We start from the raw sequence: 19,886 nt of genomic DNA on the forward strand, positions 1-19,886 counted from the left end.
TTTAAGTTGCAGATGATGTTCATTTCCATTATATAGCAGACCTCCTGTCAATCAATAGCGTGTAGCAGGTACTTAGATTTTTTTAAACGTTCAACGGCAGACCCATTATTTTTGAAACAAAATATCACTGAATATTTAAATCTCAGTCCTAAACATGAGAAGACGATTTCCCAGCACAGTTTCTACAGTTTTGAATGCATTATGGCACTTTCTCCATTGGGAAAAGGACTGTAATGCATGTTAACACACAATGGTTGTCAATGTAATTTACACAAATGCAAAATACTGCATGATTATAAAATCTGAAATAACAACAAAGAATGCTGGAAAAATTCAGCAGGTCTGGCTGCATCTGTGGAGAGAAAGAGTGTTAACAGTTCAGGTTGCTGGCTTTTCATCAGAACTGAAGAAAGATAGAAATGTCAGAGTTTTTAAGCCAGTGGAAGGGGGTGTGGGCAGAAAAAACAAAGGAAAAGGTGGTAGGGTGGAGGCTGGGGAGATTAAATAGCAAAGGATTTCATGATGCAACAGCCAAAGAGATTGGTAATGGATATAGTAAAGAAACAAAGGTTGTGATCAAATGAGGTGTGAATGGCTATACAGCAACCATCTGAATGCAACATGAAAGGGGACAAAGAAAGAAACAAGACAAGATTGACCCAGCAAAACAAAAAGAAAAAAAATACACAGAACAAAATGGAGGCATAAGTTATGATTTAAAGTTGTTGAACTCAATGTTGAATCCAGAAGGCTGTAGAGTGAAGAGTTGAAAGGTAAGGTGCTCCACCTCGAGCTTATGTTGAGCTTCACTGGGACACTGTACAGAAAGGTCAGAGTGGGAACAAGGTGGAGAGTTAAAATGACAAGCAAGCCGAAGCTCTGGGTCATATTTGTGAACTGAACAGAGGTGTTCCGCAAAGTGGTCATCCAGACTGCGTTTGGCCTTCCAATGTACAGACCACCATATCATGAGCAGTGAACACAGTAGACTAAACTGAAAGTAGTCCATGTAAATCCCTGTTTCATTTGGAGGGCGTATTTGGGGCCTTGGACAGTGAGAGAGGAGGAGGTGAAATGGCAATGTTGCATCTTCTATGCTTGCATGGAAAGGGGCTGTAGGGAAGTGAGGGGGTGTTAGGGGTGACTGAGGAGTGAACTACGGTGTCACGGAGGGTACCGTTCCCATGGAATGCTGAAAGGGGCGGGCAGGAGAAAGAGTGTTTGATGGTGGCATCATGCTAGAATTGGTAGAAATTGCAGAGTATGATCTATTGAATATAGAGGCTGGTGGGGTGGAAGGTGAGGACAAGGGCAGCCCTATCATGGCTCCAGGAGGGAGGTGGAGGGTAAGAGCAGAAGTGTATGAATTGGATCAGGCACAGTGGATAACCCTGTCAACCAAGCTGGCCGGGAATCCTTGGTTGAGGAAAAAGGAAGATATGTCAAAAGCGTTGGTGTGGAAGGTTGCATAATTGGAACAGATTCGATGGAGATGGGGAAACTGGGAGAATGGAATGGAGTCGTTATAGGAAGCAAGCTGTGAGGAAGTATAGCCAAGGTATCTGTGTGAGTTGGTGGGCTTGTCATGAACATTAGTACACAGTCTTCCTCCAGAAATGGGGACAGAGAAGTTGAGGGAGGCAACAATCAGACATGGACCAGGTGAAGGTGAGGGAAGGGTGGAAATTGGAACCAAAGTCAAGAAAGCTTTCCAGTTCATGGCGAGAACAGGAGACAGCATCAATACAGTCATTGATCTACAGGAGGCAGCATCGAAACAGTCATCATTCCACAGGAGGCAGTATCAATACAGTCATCAATCCACAGGAGGCAGCATCAATACAGTCATCAATCCACAGGAGGCAGCATCAATACAGTCATCAGTCCACAGGAGGCAGCATCAATACAGTTATCAGTCCACAGGAGGCAGCATCAATATAGTAATCAATCCACGGGAGGCAGCATCAATACAGTTATCAGTCCACAGGAGGCAGCATCAATGCAGTCATCGATCCACAGGAGACAGCATCAATACAGTCATCAGTCCACAGGAGACAGCATCAATGCAGTCATCGATCCACAGGAGGCAGCATCGATACAGTCATCAATCCACACATAAATAGCGTGGGTTTGGGAAGGCACTGCAAATTCGGAATTTTTTACTTTCCTGATCCCTTCTCTACCTCCAATGATCCGGCTCATGGTCTGCTCAAAACAAAATCCGGCTCATGGTCTGCCCAAAACAATGACACGTCTGTTCTCACCACATATTCTGGCTGACATAGAATGTTTCCAGCACTTTCAGTTTTTGTTTCTAACTTTGTTGAGGGTGGACATGGTAGTGTAGTGGCTGTCACATTGAACTGACAACCAAGAGGCCATGGTGCAACCAAATTCAGCAAGTATGGGCCCAGAAGCTGTTGGGTTGTCAAACAAGCCCCGGCTGATTCACTATTATCCTTCTGGGAAATGATTCTGCTACCTCCATCTGATCTGGCCAACTGGCTACTCACATTACGTGCCTCAGTACCTTCTTCAGTGGCTTAGCAAGCTACTCAATTGTCAGTGCACTAGGAATGGGCAGCACTTGAGTCATTGTCAATGTGTTCCACATCCCAAGAACAATTTCATTGAAGTCCCTTGCCTCTTTGAGGGGATCAAGTGCCAGTTTTAACTCAACAACTAACAACACTCCAAATTACAGGAGCATTTACGGCAGGCAGAAATTTTGATTATAATTTTTCAATAAATAGTCGAAGAACAAATTACAAAAGCAAAGTACTGGGGATGCTGGAAGTCTGAGATAAAAACTGGAAATGCTGGAAACACTTAGCCAATCAGGCAATAACTGCAGAGTAAAAAAGAACACAGTTAACATTTCAGTTTCATCAGGGTTGGGAAAAATTAGAAATGTATTAGGTTTTAAGCAAGTGAAAGTGGGGCGGGTTGTAAAAAGAACCAAGGGGAAGATCTGTGATAGGGTGGAAGACAGGAGAGATTAAATGGTAAAAGAATTGGTAGTGCAGGGACAAAGGGAGTGGTAATGGGACAAGTAAAGAATCAAAAAATGTGTCCAGAGAAGTGTGAATGGCAATATGATGAACATCTGCCATCCAAAAGTAAAAATAATAGAAAAATGACAGAAAAACCAAAACCTGCAAAGGGAAAGGAAACAAAATGGAGGCAGAGGTTACAGTCTGAAATAGTTGAACTCATAGTTGAGTCTGAATTGCTGTAAAGTGTCTAATCGAAAGATAACGTGCTGTTTATCAAGCTTGCATTGAGCTTCACTGGAACACTGCAGGAGACCAAGAGCAGAGAATTCCACTTGACAGCAAGGTTGAGAAATGTTTAAAATGTCAGGCGACTGGAAGCTTGGGGCACACTTGCAGATTGAACAGGGATGTTCTGCAAAGCCATCACCCAATCTGCATTTGGTCTTCCCCAGTGTAGAAGAGGCCACGCCATAAGCAGCGAATACAATGTACTAAATTGAAAGAAGTACAAGTAACTCATGGCTTCATTTGGAAGGAGTGTTTAGGGCCTTGAGTGGTGAGGAGGGAGGAGGTAGAAGGGCAGGTGTTGTATCTCTTGCGCTTGCATGGAAAGGTGCTGTGGAAAAGAGATGGGTTGTTCGGGGTGATAGAGGAATGGACCAGGATGTCATGGCGGGACCAGAACCTTCAGGGCGCTGGACGGGGAGGGCAGGGGAAAGGTGGTGGCATCATACTGGGAATGGTGAAAGATGTTCTGTTGAATATGGAGACAGGTGGGGTGGAAAGGTGTGGGAAATGGTCAGACATAGTCAAGAGTCCTGCAACTACTGTGAGGGCTGTGAGGGGTGAGGGAGGTTGGAGGGGGAAGGAAGGGAGTCCTCAGCTAAGGAAAAACGAAGATGTCTCAGGAGCCCTGGTATGGAACGTTGCATCGTTGGAACAGATGCGACGGAACTGGGAGATTGGAATGGAGTCCTTACAAGAAGCAGTGCATGAAGAAGCGTAGTCGAGGTAGCTGAGGGAGTCAGTGGGTTTATAGTGAATATTAGCCTTACCCCAGAAATGGAAGGCTAAAAAGTTGAAGAAGGAAAGAGTCTGAGGTGGACCAGGTGAAGGTAAGATCACGGTCAAAACTGGAATCAAAGTTGATTAAATTTTCGAGTTGAGGCCGAAAGCAGAAAATGGCACCGATTCAGTCATCAATGTACCAGGGAAAGAAGTGAGAGAGGAGGCCTGAGGAGGACTGGAACAAGGAATGTATCGCATACCCCACAAAAAGGCAGGCACAGCCAGGACCCATTAACCCATTTGGGACCAGATTTTCATCTTCAAAACAGGTAGCTCAATTTTTTTTCTTTCATTCACAGGATGTAGGCTTCCCTGGCTAGGCCAGCATTTATTGCCCATCCCTAATTGCCCTTGAGAAGGTGGTGGTGAGCTGCCTTCTTGAACCGCTGCAGTCCATGCAGTGTAGGAACGCCAATAGTGCTGTTAGGGAGGGAGTTCCAGGGTTTTGACCAGTGACAGTGAAGGAATGGCAATATATTTCCAAGTGAGGATGGTTTGTGGCTTGATGGGGAACTTGCAGGTGGTGGTGTTCCCATGCATCAGCTGCCCTTGTCTTTCTAGGTGGTAGAGGTCATCGGCTTGGAAGACAGTGTCGAAGACGCCTTGGTGAGTTGCTGCAATGCCTCTTGTATATGGTACATATTGCTGCCACTGTGTGACGACGGTGGTGGGAGCGAATGTTTGTGGATGGGGTGCCAATCAAGTGGGCTGCTTTGTCCTGGATGGTGTTGAGCTTCTCAAGTGTTATTGGAGCTGCACTCACCCAAGCAAGTGGAGAGTATTCCATCATCACTCCTGGCTTGTGCCTTATAAATGGTGGACAGGTTTTGGGGAGTCAGGAAGTGAGTTTCTCTCTGTAGTATTCCCAGCCTCTGACCTGCTCTCGTAGCCACAATATTTATTTGGCCGGTCCAGTTCAGTTTCTGGTCAATAGTAACTCCCAGGATGTTGACAGTGAATCACTTACAGAATCACAGAATCGGGAAATTTCTAAACTCAGCAGACCCGCTTCGGTAGAAAATGTCCCGTCAGACCCAATTTCACTCCAAGGTATGGGATAGGGCTGGGCCCACTGCCCTGGAAGCAGGGGTAGCCGAGTGCCCGGGCAGACTTTGTCCCAGTAGTTTGCTTATATTTTAAGCCCTCGCCCCTCATCCCCCCTCACCCCCGCCCTCCATCTATGCCAACCCATTCCCCACCCACTCCCAATGGCCCCTCATATTCTCCATGCCAACTCAGCCATGCCTCATGAGAGCCCAGGCTCCCATAAAAGGGAGTGAGTTTGCTGACACAGATGAAGAGAAGATTGGCAGGTTTATGATTTTATAACAAGCTATTTTTCCTGTGATCTCTTTTGACAATGGCTCAATGTTTACATGCACAAGATAGAGGTGTCAAGTGCTTATAGCTTCTGTTATTGATACCTTAAAGGTCTGGCTGATTGACACCTTCATAGCATTGCAGCAACAGCAGTTTTATTTTAAGAAAATTATGAATGGATGTTTTTTAAGCTTTCCCACAAGCCATTGTTACTATAGGGTTCATTGATACAGAGTGTCCTCTGATCTTTCATTTCTAGTTACAATCTTGTGCTAAAGATCATTCACGAGTTGCTCTCAACATATAGCCACTCACTAAATGCATTTATTCCATGGTTTTTTCTTAACTGGTGCAGCTGAGAAAACTTTTTAAATTAAAAGCACTTAAAAAGTAACCAAATTATACGAACTTCAGGTGCAATGTCAGGCACACAGAAACTCACACTGGGGCCACTGACTGTAATCAAGTGTCTACTAACATCACTGTCCCTGCTGTTCCCAAAAAGCTCAGTTACCAAAGTGGTACAACACATGCGTTCTTCAAACTGGTACTGACATTTCATAGCAACACTTAAAAACCATTCAACCAACTTTAGAATTACTAACCAGATAATTATAAACCTGATCAAAGAGTAATAAATTATCATGCGTTGATATTGACTTGGATGTGCTGCTAAGCGGCGAGTCTTCTACAAAGAAACATGATTTACCCTGACCTCCCATCATATGCAATCTAGCTTTCCTGGTCTGACTGTCTTGTACACAAGTAGCATGGCAGATTTATTTTGCATTGAAGATGGCAACATTTCAATGTAGTCAACAATAAATATCAAAGTAAATGAAAAATAGTACATCGATTTGTAAGGGTAATATATACCCTTTACAATTTGACTTGCAAAGTTATAATGAGCTTCCACAGTACTGTACTATATCGTAAGGTATACTGAAGTTATCAATGTCAGGCAACAATGAACGAAAATGTCTAGTTAATTGTAAAGTTTATCACAGTAGTGAGTTAACATGAACATAAGAAGCATTACAGATTTAATCTCCCCTGAAGGATTATCCGAAATGTAAGATATTTAACCTAGTAATGTTTAACAAATGCAACAATGTTCCAGTTGCTGAGCTCATTGAACTTCTGTCTCATATTATGCTCAAAGGTTTGCCTCTGCTTATTCATTGTGGAATGTTTACCCTGAACGTACATCATTCATCCTACCACCAAAACTCCGGAAGAGAAATACAGTAAAAAGAAAAGAAGACTTGCATTAATAAAGTGTCTTTCACAAGCATCAGGTTCATTGTTGAAAAAAAGAGACACGTCTGAGCTCTTCGCCTTGCACTCATTAGGACACTCGCAAGCATACCAATATAAGGGGAAAACAAGAGAGAGTGCTGATTGGTTGGCAATTGGTGTTGCCACGGAGAATACACCTGTTGATGGTGACTGACAGTTAACTGCTAAACATTGTTTGAAATTTAAACCGGGCAGCTTGACCCTGATTGGTCAAGGCATTGCCCTGAGGGATGATTCAGCGAATGGCTGTCACTTATTTTGTTTAGCTGAAACAGGCACAATGTATGTACATGTTTTTTCTGTCTGCAAAGAACAGGGGCCTGTGTATTAATATATGTAGCTTCCAGCACACACAAATGCATCACACTGCGAGCCTGACTGACAATCTTAAATTGGTTGTCAGTATTACTCTTAGCACACTAAGGATATTGACCAGTGAAGGTAGGCTTGCAATAGACCTTGGTGGAGAGTCCCCTGGCAGATTTCTCAACTAGTACATCAAGGAAGGGGAGTTCATTTGACTGCTCCATTTCATAGATGAATTTGAGCACAGGATGTAGCCCATTAAGACATGTAACATTGTTACATGCAGCTGCAGATTTAAATATATGATATATATGAAAAGGTTTGTCCTCACGGTTCGCTATGTCTGCGTATGTATGGGCTGGCCAAGACACAGATGTGATGTCCCTCTACGCCCCATTTTATCTATGACTGGTTCTGCACAACATGAATTGGCCAAATGGTTGGGCAAATTGTTACAACCAGTTTTGACCAAATTTTCCCCACATGGGGTGAAGGACACCTTCACATTTGCAAAGGCCATACATGAGTTGCATACTGATAGCAATGCTGTATCCATGTGCTCATTTGACATTGCTAACCTTATTATCAATGTTCCACTTAAGGAACCCATAGATGTTTGTGCTGCAACGACCACTGTGTGAATCAGTATTTATTGAGCTTATGAACTAGGCAACTCACACAGTTGAGTTCAGCTTTAATGACACCATGTATGTCCAAATAGATGGTGTTGCCATGGGATCCCCTCTAGGCCCAACTCTCGCAAACATCTTTGCTGGGTTCAACGAGAAATATGTCTTCGATGGAATGACACCTTACCTCCTACCTCTCACATATTTCCGATATGTGAATGATACATTTGCTATATCTAAATCCGCAGCTGCATGTAAGAATTTTCTTACCTGTCTTAATGGGCTCCATCCTGCGCTCAAATTCACCTTTGAAATGGAGCAGTCAAATGAACTCTCCTTCCTTGATGTACTGGTTGAGTAATCTGCCAGGGGGTTCTCTACCATGGTCTACTGCAAGCCTACCTTCACTGATCAATATACGCGTTGGGATTCTTACAGTTCCACATGCTATAAGATTGGTCTTATCGACAACCTTGTAAATAGGGCCTGAGCCATTTGGTCACCATGAAAGCTTGATGCTGAAATAGGCACATCCTGCAGGATAATGGCTACCCTGATCAGATAATTTTGCACTGTATAACATGCAAACTCAAGACCGGGCCTAAGGCCATCACTTTTGACCCTGAAAAGTTCCCAGTCTACCTCAGATTACCCTGGAAGGACAAGGTATCTCAAAGTTTGAGCAACAGGTGAAGCTAGCTGTTTCACGCTGCTACTATGCAGTAGCACCACGAATGGTATTCGACATGAACAGGATGGTGCCGTCAAGCTAAAAAGACGTTCTGCCTATCACACAAATGAGTAATGTGGTATATGAATTTCAATGTCAGTGTGATGCCAGGTATGTAGACCGTATGTCCCAAAGACTGGCGGATCGTATCAAACAGTATATCCCAGTTACTGTTCGCAATGGGCAGGGTACAGGCTGTAACCAACCAGCTCATGCTTGCAAAACCCAAAACACAGAGTCCAACATTAGATGTGATTCCGTGATTGGACAACATTTGCTAAATAATCTTCAGTGTGCTAAGAATTATGCTGACAACCAAGTTAAGATTGTCAGTCAGGTTCGCTGTGTGGCGCATTTACGTATACTGGAAGCTACATATATTAATACAGAGCCGTGTTCTTTGCAGACAGAAGTAACATGTGCGTACATTGAGCCTGTTTCAGCTAAAAAAAAATAAGTGGCAGCCATTCGCTGACTCATTCCTCAGTGCAATGCTTTGACCAATCCGGGTCAAGCTGCCTGGTTTAAATTTCAAACAATGCTTGGCAGTTAACTGTCAGTCACCATCAATGGTGCATTCATTCCCCATGGCAACGCCAATTGCTAACCAATCAGCACTCTCTTTAAATAGCATAAGTTGCTGTTTTGGCATTCTTGCCAGTGTCCTGATGAGTGCAAGATGCAAAGCTTCGACATGTCCCTTTTTTCAGCATTACTCAAGTTCTGTACCACCAAACGACTATTTGTACAGCAGGCGTCTCAAGGCACTTTACAGTCAATGAAGTACTTTTGAAGTGAAATCACTATTGTAATGTAGGAAATACCATAGCCAATTTGTGCACAGCAACCTCCCACAAACAGCACAGTGATAATGACAGATAATCTGTTCTTTGCAAATTTTGATTAAGCGATAAATATTGAATATTGCTGAAAAGAGAGACATGTTGCTGAAGCTTTTCAAAATGTATTCATCAGGAAAAATGCAAGAATGCCAAATTTCAAATCAATAAATTAGATATTACCAACAACCAAGGGAAATGTTGTTTGATTCAATCAGCCTATCATTGGGGCATACAGCCTACATACCTGGCATTGCACCAGCACTGAAATTCACACACAATGTTTTTTAATTGTGTAGTAGGCAGAACATTCTTTTGCTCTGATGACAGCGTTCTATTAGTGGAAAATATTACTTGCATCGCCACTCCACAGTAACAGCATGAAACAGCTTGCTTAACCTGTTGAGAAATCAGTGAATGGTTCTCCACTATTGTCTACTGCAAGCCTACCTTCACCATTCAATATAGGTACTGGGATTTGTATAGCTTCACGCGCCAGAAGAGTGCTTATCAGAAATCTTGTAAATAGGGCCCTCAGCCCTAAATAGTTTTCTCAGCTTGCAAGCTTGACTACAGAAAGAGAGCACATCAAAGCTATCCTGTGGGAAAATTACTATCCTGATCAGATCATTGTTTGCTGTGTATCATTCAAACTCACAAAGGGGCCATAGATTCCACTTTTTGGTCCTGAAAAGTGCCTGGTCCATCTCAAATTACCCTAGAAAGGCAAAGTATCTCAAAAATTTGAATAACAGGTTAAGCAAGCCATTTCACATTACTACTATGCAGTAGAGACGTAAGTGATATTTTCCAATAATGTTTTGCCTACCACACAATTGAGCAAAGTCATGTATGAATTTCAGTGCTGGTGCAATTCCAGGTACACAGGCAATACTTCCCAATGATTGGCTGATCAAATTAAACAGCATGTTCCTTCAGCTGATCAAAATAGGCAGATCGCAGACAGTACTCAATCAGACAATGCTTGCAAAACCAAATGCAAAACATCTACTGTTAGATGTGATTTCATGATTGGGTAGCACTTGCTGAACCATCCTGACTGTGCTAATAGCTACACTAACAATCAAGTTAAGATAATCAGTCAAGTTTGTAATGTGGCTTATTTATACCTGCTAGAAGTGACTTACATTCATACACAAGGCCCCATTCTTTGTGAACAAAAGGAATATGTTCAAGCCTTGTGCCTTTTTTGAATTAGCTGGAGGCATAGGAAGCCTATAGTTCCCCTTGCTTTCTCCATGGCAACACCTCAGCCAATTAGAGCCGACTTGCCAACCAATCAACACCCTTTTCTCCTGTAGTATAACTTGTCATCATTTGGAATTTTTCATTCTTGTGTTTGTCCTGATGAGTGCAAGATGAAAGGTTTCAGCAACATGTCTCTCTTTTAAGCAATATTCAAGTTCTGTACTATCAAGCGACTGATTGATAAATATTGTCCAGGACACGAGGTATAACTCTCCTGCTCTTCTCCAAAACAGTGCCATGGAATCTTTTACATCCACCCAAGAGGGCAGAGAAGGCCTCAGTTTAACATCAAACCTGAAAGGCAGCATTTCCAACAGTCCTCCACTAGAGTATCAGCCTTAATTATTGTGCTCAAATCCTGCAGTAGGACTTGAACCTGGGACCTTGTGGCTCAGAGGCAAGAGTGCAACCAGCTGAACCACAGCTGATAAGGCAGAAGCATCTGCCCATATTAGGGTTGAAAGACTTACCGTTTCTCCAACCAAGGTAAGTATCGGGTACATTCGCAAAGCAAAGTGGTGTACATCCAGCCAAATGTGGCCTGTGGAAACCTCTTCAGGCCACTGACATTCATAATCTGAAATGCTAGCACACTGTCAGCCCAGAATGGGATACGTTCCTTAGGAGGCTCTTTAAATATCTCCCACCTGGAAAAGCAAAGAAAGAAAAAAAATCAGCCAGAACAGCACTGTAATATTTTATTTATCTTGCTGTTCCTAAACCTCTCTACCTCTCTCTCTCCTCCTTTAAGGTGCTCTCTAAAACCTACTTTTTTAGTTACTGGTACTAATATTTTGCTACGTGCCTTGGAGTCAAATTTGTCCAGTGAAGCATCTTGGGATATTTTACGAAGTGACTGGTACTATCTAAATGCAAGTTGGTGTTGTACTTAAAGCCAAGATATGCCAAATTTAAAGAAGCCATTTAATTTCAAAGTTGTTGAAACTGAATAAATGTTCTAAATGGTCTGCATTTCCCATTGCATTTCCCATTACATTTCCTGTTGCATTTCCCATTGTATTTCCCATTACATTTTTCCATTACATTTCCCATTGCATTTCCCATTGTATTTCCCATTACATTTCCCATTGTATTTCCCATTACATTTCCCATTGCCAGCAATATTGCATCCAGTGATTTTTGGAAGGCTTTAAAGAAAAATAAATGCATGTAGTTCATTGAATCATAGAATGGTTACAGCACAGTATGATGCCATTCAGTCCACCATGTCAGTGCTGGCCCTCTGAAGGGGCAATTCATGTGGTGCCCTTGCCTGGCTTTCCCTGTAGGCCTGCAAGTTTTTCCTTTTCAAATAATGATCCATTTCCCTTTTGGGGGCTGACCATAAAAGGATCAAGGATCAATTTCCAGCCCAGCATCTCTGCTTGGTGAATCCTGATTGCATTCTTAGCTGACCTGTACACCAAATTTATTCTAGCACCCAGTTGAGGGGTGAGCATTGGCGGGGGTGTAGAGCGGAGGGGGGTGGTTGGGGAGGGGAGGCGGTGGTGAGCATTGTCTGGAGGGGGGTGAGCATTGGAGGGGGTGCGCAGGGGGATGGGTGAGCATTGTCAGGGGTACGGTGTGGCATGAGCATTGTCATGAGGGGTGTTGTGGGGTGTCAGTATTGTCAGGAAGGAGGTTAAGGTGAAGGGGGATGTGAGCATTGTCAGGGGTGCAGGGGAGTGAGCATTGTCTGGGATGTGGGGTTGTATTTTAGGCCTTCCCAATACAGCCCCCGCTGTTAATCACTGTCCTACACCCAAGTTTAACAGCAGGAGACATTTGAGGTAAATATCTGAGTAAGTATAGGGCATCAGGCCCAAGGGGTAAATGATACAGCCCACCACCGGTGTATTTGAGTACAGGGGTGGTGGTAGAGGGGCACGTAAAATAAAGTGGGTTGCCAACCCACTGCTTTCCTGCCCACCCCTGAACTGTCCCAGAACTGTGGATCAGAATTCTGGCAAAGATTTTGCTGGCAAAGCATTCGGGAGGGTTGAGATTCCTCTATGATTATTGCCGAATTGGTGAGTTCCCTTCTGTTTGTGCAGGTCGACAGTGGTGGGGGGTACTGGGTAATCTGAACTCCGAAGTCCAAAATCCGCACCCAAGTCTCCGACACTAAGGTTAGTGCCAGAGATATTCTCGGAGTGGCCCGGGGCAGCGTAACTCTGCCCATCAGAATTTTAAACTTCCCAGGTAAATACCACACATGTGCTCAGGTTGGGACTTCCTCAGGGTTCCAGCATGCAACAGCAGTGAACATATCAACATGCGCTACTGTTGCCGTCAGAAGATCTGGACCCCTGCCACCACCGCTCGCCCCAAAGATACTGCCTGAATTGCGGAGTATTTCTGACATTTTCTGTTTTTATTTATACTGCTGGCTACCAGTACTAAATGAGGCCATTCAGTCCAGCTGGACCAACTCCTGCCATCCTGTCAATATAACCCTTTATTCCTTTATTTCTCAGGTGCTTACCTAGCTTCTATCAATGCTATTTGCCTCAATCACTCCAATAAGATCCATATACTCTCTCTTGTTTACTTACTGTCTTAAATGCTGAGTACAGATGTCAGAATGTTTATTTACTGTAGATTTATTACAGAGTTTATTAAAGAGCAGGAAGTGGCTGAGTTACTGCAATGCTCAGAATGCTAAGGTAATGAAATTGACTGGTCTTCCTTTTTCATGAAATTTAGGGCAGAATTTTACATTCGGCGTGCGGGCGTGTGCCCAACACACCGGAATGTAAAATGATGCACAATGACGTCGGGCATGCATCCTGACGTCATCGCAAACTCGCGCAATATTTTGTTCGGCAGCTGCATCATTAAAAGGCTTATTAAGGCCATTAACTAGGTAATTAAGGTGAGTTTTACGCTGCCCGTCCAACCTTACGGTTGGTGGGCAGACGAAAAGGCCAAGCGACCTTTATGTGTTTCAGGAAACCACATCCACGAGTGGGATGAGGTTTCCTAAAGCTAATGCTGATGAAATAAAAATTTTACTTTGAAAATAAAAACATGTCTCATCTCATGTAACACAGTCACATGAGGGGACATGTTTCATTAAACTTTTCACATTTTTATTTATTTTCCTAAAAAGCGCTTCAATCGTTGAGATTGAAGCACTTTCTCGTGTGCGTGCGCAAACCGCGCTAGGCCCTCCTCCCCCTGCCCGCACAGGTAGTGCTGAAACCGCTCGTGATCCACGCAGGGCGGGCTGTAATTGGCACACTGTGTGAAATCGCGGTGCGGAGCCAGTTGCAGACGGCAGCCGGCTCTGCGATCGCCCCTGCCCGCTCCTGCCGAGCCCGTCCGACAAGTGGAAAATCCTGGCCTTAATCTAGGTGGGGTTTCATTATAATTACAACCAACAAACAGATTTCTTGCAACCCACAGTCAAATGGAGATCAGATTTGATTGAAATAGTATTTGATAAATAAGTGAACCAGTACTAACACTGCTGTCTCAGCTTAATGATTTTCAGCACAATTTCGGATGTTGCATCATATTTGTTTCGATTGTTTTCCTTTAGGAGATGCTATTTGGTCTGGTTACACTTTATTAAAAAGATTAATCAAACCATTATTTGCTTTCCTGAGGCACAAACAAAGCAACAAACATGAGAAACAGTTTCATCCCTTGTGTCTGTGTCATGACCTTGAACATGCAACTCTCAGTGTTCTAGCATCAAGTCATACACTAGTTGGTAGACTTTTCTTCTCCTCTCCCTGTCATTGTCTTCTAAAGTTGGGTTGGCACACTCCAGGCTAGATTTTTAAAAAATTTGTTCTGAGGATTATGCTAACAGGGCTGTGTTGGTACACACCCCTTGTTGCCATGGAAACGTAGGGTGAGGCCTTCTTGAACTGCTGCAATCCTTCTGGAAACTGTGCTCCATAACAGTGTAAGGTAGGAAATTTCAGGATTTTGATCCAGTCACTATGAAGGAACAATGCTGTTAGACCATGTAAGGACACTGTTCTTGTCCTTCTTGGTGGTCTAGGTCGCAGTGGAGAGATATGCTGTGAAATCCATCTCAAGTTTCTGGATGTGTATCCTGTGCCCACTAATGAAGGGGGTGTATGCTGAGTCCACTGGTTGGAGCACCAATTAAACAGACTGCTCTGTCCTGGATGTTCTTGTCTTGAATCCTTTCTTACTACTGAGTTTTTAGTACACCACTATTCACTCTCGTGGGCTCTCATCTTCTCCATCAGTTTCTCTCATTACCAATGTTAAGACTCTGTTATGATCCCCGTACAGACTATTAACGTTTAAAGAGTAATTCAAACTCCCAGTTATTAATTGAAAGAACTACACCTCAACGTTTCATGTTTTAAACAAAAAAAAACTTTACTGTACAAAAATGAAACAAAGCAAACTCTACTAGCTTAACACTATATTGTGTAACCACTTAAGTTTTAAATGCCATTCTACTTTTTACTTCCATTCAAGAGTCCTCCCATATATTAGAGGATCTTAGGCTTCATTCACTTCTTCTCGGACCAAATCAAGGTATGCCACAGCTCTCGGGAATTCACTTTGGTTTCTCCTCAGTGTTCTAATTCTTCTCTGAAGTGTGTGATTCCATGGGGATCCTTCCACCAACAATTGGCTAGGCAACCATCCAATTCACCTTCAAGACCTCGTGATTATAGATCTCTCAGCTCAAGGTTGGGTTTCACTTATAGTCTTGACTTTTAAAATCAGAAAACCCTTCATGTTTCTGACAGCCCTCTGCTATGGTTCCAGCTCCTGGCAGCCATTCCCTCTGCCTTCTCCAAATATCAGCCAAGCTGACTGCCTGTTTCCAAGCTGCTCAAAGGCTGGGTGCTTGTTTGTGTGTGAAAACACACAGGTTAAAAACCCAAAACAAAAGAATACTTCCTTGCATAGCCTATTTCCATAACAACTTGGCATATCTGGAATGTTCTCAGCAGAAATGTAATTAATTATCTTTTACCTTCAAAACAACCCTTTGATTCTGCGATCCATATGAATAATTTATATCTCTAATTGAGATAATGGCTAACTCACCTGGCTCACTGGTTCCATCAAGAAACACCCTTGTTTACAAGTTACTTTTAGAGCTTCTTTGATCTGGCAAACCTACATGAATAATTTAAACCGACCCCATTTACACGACAACTTCAAAGTATTTTCTGAAAGATCTCGAGACAAACAGTCTCCTCCAGATAGGCCATTACAATCCTATGTGTATGTCCTGCAAAGTTATCACAGAAAAAGTGTGCTAGATGGGAATCAAGTGCCAAACTGAAACTAGTTTAATCAGATTTGACTATGTACATAAATACATACAAAAATGATAACAGCAGCAAGACCTGGACAACATTCAGGCTTGGACCAATAAGTGCCAGGCAATGACCATCTACAAAAAGAGAGAATCCAACCATCTCCCCTTGACATTCAATGATATGAACATCGCTGGATTCCTTGCTGTCAACATTCTGGGGGTTAGCATTGACCAGAAACTAAACTGGACTAGCCAAATTAATACTGTGGCTATAAGAACAGGTCAGAGGCTGGGAATTCTGTAGAGAGTAACTCACCTTCTGACTCCCCCAAGCCATCTACAAGGCGCAAGTCAGCAGCGTGATGGAATACTCTCCATTTGCCTGGATGAGTGCAGCTCCATCAACACTCAAAGCTCGACACCATCCAGGACAAAGCAGCCTGCTTGATTGGTCCCCCAGCCACCACCTTAAACTTTCACTCTTTTCACCACTGGCACACAGTGGCAGCAGTGTGTACCATCTACAAGATGTACTACAGAAACTCACTAAGGCTCCTTCAACAGCACCTTCCAAACCCACAACCTCCACTGCCAAGAAGAACAAGGGCATCAGATGCATGGGAACGCCATTACCTCCAAGTTTTTCTCCCAAGCCACATACCATCCTGATTTGAAATATATTGCTGTTTCTTCACTGTCGTTGGATCAAAATTCTGGAAGTCCCTTCCTACATCACATGGACTGCAGCGGTGCAAGAAGGCGGTTCACCACCACCTTCTCAAGGGCAATTAGGGTTGGGCAATAAATGCTAGCCTAGCCAGTTACGCACACATCTCTTGAAAGAATGAAAAAAATTGAGAGCCTTTGCCCAAACGCCATGCTTCTCCAAATGCTGGAGCTCCTTTTCCAGCCTTTCATCATGAGTCTGTCTTTTTGGAGCTGAAATAAATATGTCACCTAAATAGTACACTACTCCCTGAATTCCTTGCAATACTTAGTTCATCATCCCTTTGAAAAATTCCAGGGACTGAAGAAACACCAAATAGCAACCTATGAAACAGAAATAGGTCCATGTTTGTATTAATTGTCAAATATGGTTTAGACCCATCATCCAATTCAAGTTGCAGTTAAGTGCTTGTCTGATTTAACTTTGAAAAAATCTGGCCTCCTGACAACAGTGTGAACAGATCCTCCACGTTTGCCAAAGTGTTGGGTGGATTAAATTCCAGTACCTGATTTACTGTACCTTATTGTTACCACATATTCTTACACAACATCTGGGCTTGGTACTACCATCATGGGAGTAGCTCAATTACTCTGGTCTAATGTTCTCAGTCTCAAGTCTTTTCAACTCTTGCTTTTATTTCTCTTAGTGCATAGGGTATTTGATGAGGCCTGCAATAAACTGGTCCTGCTTTTCTCTGGACGTTGAACTTACATCCTTGAATCGGTTTGCCAGTTTCACTAAATACCAGGGAGTCCTGGCAGTCACGTCGTCTTGCGTTGTGAACTTCACTTCTCTGCGCAAAAGCTCGTCTCAATTGAACTTAAGTGCTGTTAACCCATTTCTTCTTAACAAGGCTGGTTTTTCACCCTTCACCACAATGATGGGCCATTTTTAGACATTGCCCCTTGTATGTGACTGGAACTGACACACTTCCCATTACAGGAATGTTCTTTCCTCCATAACTTCATAGTTCTATGCAGGACTTCTCCAGTTGATGTTGTCTCAACTTTTCACGATATAGTGATTCAGGAATCATGCTAACTGATGCACCCGTGTCGAGCTCCATGTTTACCAGAGCTCCATCCAACGCTACTTGGGCCATGATGCCCTGCGAATTTCCACTGGACATCCTTGGGTGTCAAATCGTATGGGTCTCAACCAATCCCTCATTGACCTGGTGCTATTCGACCAACCATATGCAGTGACTGCTGTTTCCTCCAGCCAGGTTCTTCTCTATTTACATTCCTTCGACATGCCTTGGCAAGGTGATCTTTCTTCTTGCAGCTGTAGCACTCTGCCTTCACAAATGGGAAATTCTGTTCCCAATTTCAACCTAAGCACTGATTACAGGACTTTTTAGTACCTCTGCTCCTACTAACTACTGCTGTTAGGGCCTTCTGCTTACTCACCGCAGCTTATTTACTTCAATGAGATCAGAATCCCCTCCAACTGTAACTTATGAAATATGAAAAAACCCAAAACCCCCAGGCACAAGTACTATAAATAAAAGCCAAACCTCAACACGAAACACAGAGAGACAGGCTATACTCTTAAGGGGTTAATTTCAAACATACCAACATCACAAAAGAACGAACACAATTAAAGGACTAGAAATGGGGACATTATCACAACAGTGGCACAAGATAACTGTCATCATGTAACCCAATTAAGAAATTGAGGAGGCCATTGTTACAACCAAATGGCCCCAGACAACAGCCATCATACAACAGCATTCGCTGCAGTCAAGGAAGGAGAGGAACTTGGTGGAGTCCATCATTTTTGGTTATGGAAATAACATCAGTACTGAGTGAGTCTGTCTGGATCAGGGCAAAGGATTGAAAGGTGCTGAGCACTGACCATCCAGCAGAATGGCCTCAGGAAATGTGTTTATGATATTCCGATAAGAAACATCATAAAAAGGGCAAGATCAAAGGGTTTGGGACTGCAGTCAAGAAGAAGCGTCAGGAATGGTTAACCTGACTCGCGGACCTACAATTCACACCAGAAAGGACCAACACGCAGGAGGATTGTAAGTTATTAGCCAAATCCGAGGGGTATCGGGACTTAAGTGTAACAACCAAATCCTGGGCGGGGTTGAGTTTGTATTGAGGAAGGTTTGGGGCAGAAACGTGGAGTTTTGCCTGTGGTTTTTCAGTAAAGGTTTTCTATTAGGTCATGGTGACTTTGTGTGTTTGGGTGGAAGCCAAGGTTAAATCGTGGAGAGATTTAAATCGGACTAACCAGCTGAGGTGTTGTGTGGTGCCATTTAAACTAATTTAGGGATCTTTGTATTAGGGAGTTAGGAGGGTTTTTAAAAAATAAACAAGTTTGTGGTTGAGCCAAATCCTGTGTCTGTGCGATTTTGTCGTTTATAAAAATCATAAAGTCAAAAACCATCCGTAAGGGAGAAAACATAGAAATATAGAAAATAGGAGTAGGCCATTCGGCCCTTCAAGCCTGCTCCACCATTCATCATGATCATGGCTGATCATCCAACTCAATAGCCCGCTCCTGCTTTCTCCCCATGTCCTTTGATCCCTTTCGCCCCAAGAGCTATATCTAACTCCTTCTTGAAAACATACAATGTTTTGGCCTCAACTACTTTCTGTGGTAGAGAATTCCACAGGCTCAACACTCTCTGGGTGAAGAAATTTCTCCTCATCTCAGTCCTAAGTGGTCTACCCCGTATTCTCAGACTGTGACCCTTGGTTCTGGACTCCCCCACCATCGCGAACATCCTTCCTGCATCTATCCTGTCTAGTCCTGTTAGAATTTTATAGGTTTCTATGAGATCCCCCTCATTCTTCTGAACTCCAGCGAATATAATCCTAATCGACTCAATCTCTCCTCATATGTCAGTCCCGCCATCCCAGGAATCAGTCTGATAAACCTTCGCTGCACTCCCTCTATAGCAAGAACATCCTTCCTCAGATAAGGAGACCAAAACTGCACACAATATTCCAGGTGTGGTCTCACCAAGGCCCTGTATAATTGCAGCAAGATGTCTCTGCTCCTGTACTCGAATCATCTGGCTATGAAGGCCAACATACCATGTGCCTTCTTTACTGCCTGCTGCACCTGCATGCTTACCTTCAGCGGCTGGTGTACAAGGACACCCAGATCTCGTTGCACATTCCCCTCTCTCAATTTATAGCCATTCAGATAATAATCTGCCTTCCTGTTTTTGCTACCAAAGTGGATAACCTCACATTTATCCACATTATACTGCATCTGCCATGCATTTTCCCACTCACTCAGCTTGTCCAAATCACACTGAAGCATCTCTGCATCCTCCTCACAGCTCACCCTCCCACCCAGCTTTGTGTCATCTGCAAATTTGGAGGTACGACATTTAGTTCCCTCATCTAAATCATTAATATATATTGTAAGTAGCTACGGTCCCAGCACCAATCCCTGCGGTACCCCACTAGTCACTG

The 19,886-nt window shown here is 43.3% G+C and overlaps 1 protein-coding gene across 2 annotated transcripts in view; it reads right to left on the bottom strand.

Annotated features, from left to right (window-relative positions):
- ddo (D-aspartate oxidase) overlaps positions 1 to 19,886 on the bottom strand; it is a 127,705-nt gene that overhangs the window by 20,515 nt on the left and 87,304 nt on the right. For both annotated transcript variants that reach the window (XM_078542580.1, XM_078542582.1), the window contains exon 4: positions 10,927 to 11,103. In XM_078542580.1, the coding sequence (XP_078398706.1) occupies positions 10,927 to 11,103 (177 nt within the window). The remainder of the gene's footprint in view (positions 1 to 10,926; positions 11,104 to 19,886) is intronic.

The sequence above is a fragment of the Cetorhinus maximus genome, chromosome 5, assembly GCF_964194155.1.
Source record: "Cetorhinus maximus chromosome 5, sCetMax3.hap1.1, whole genome shotgun sequence".
In the NCBI taxonomy this organism is placed as follows: domain Eukaryota; kingdom Metazoa; phylum Chordata; class Chondrichthyes; order Lamniformes; family Cetorhinidae; genus Cetorhinus; species Cetorhinus maximus.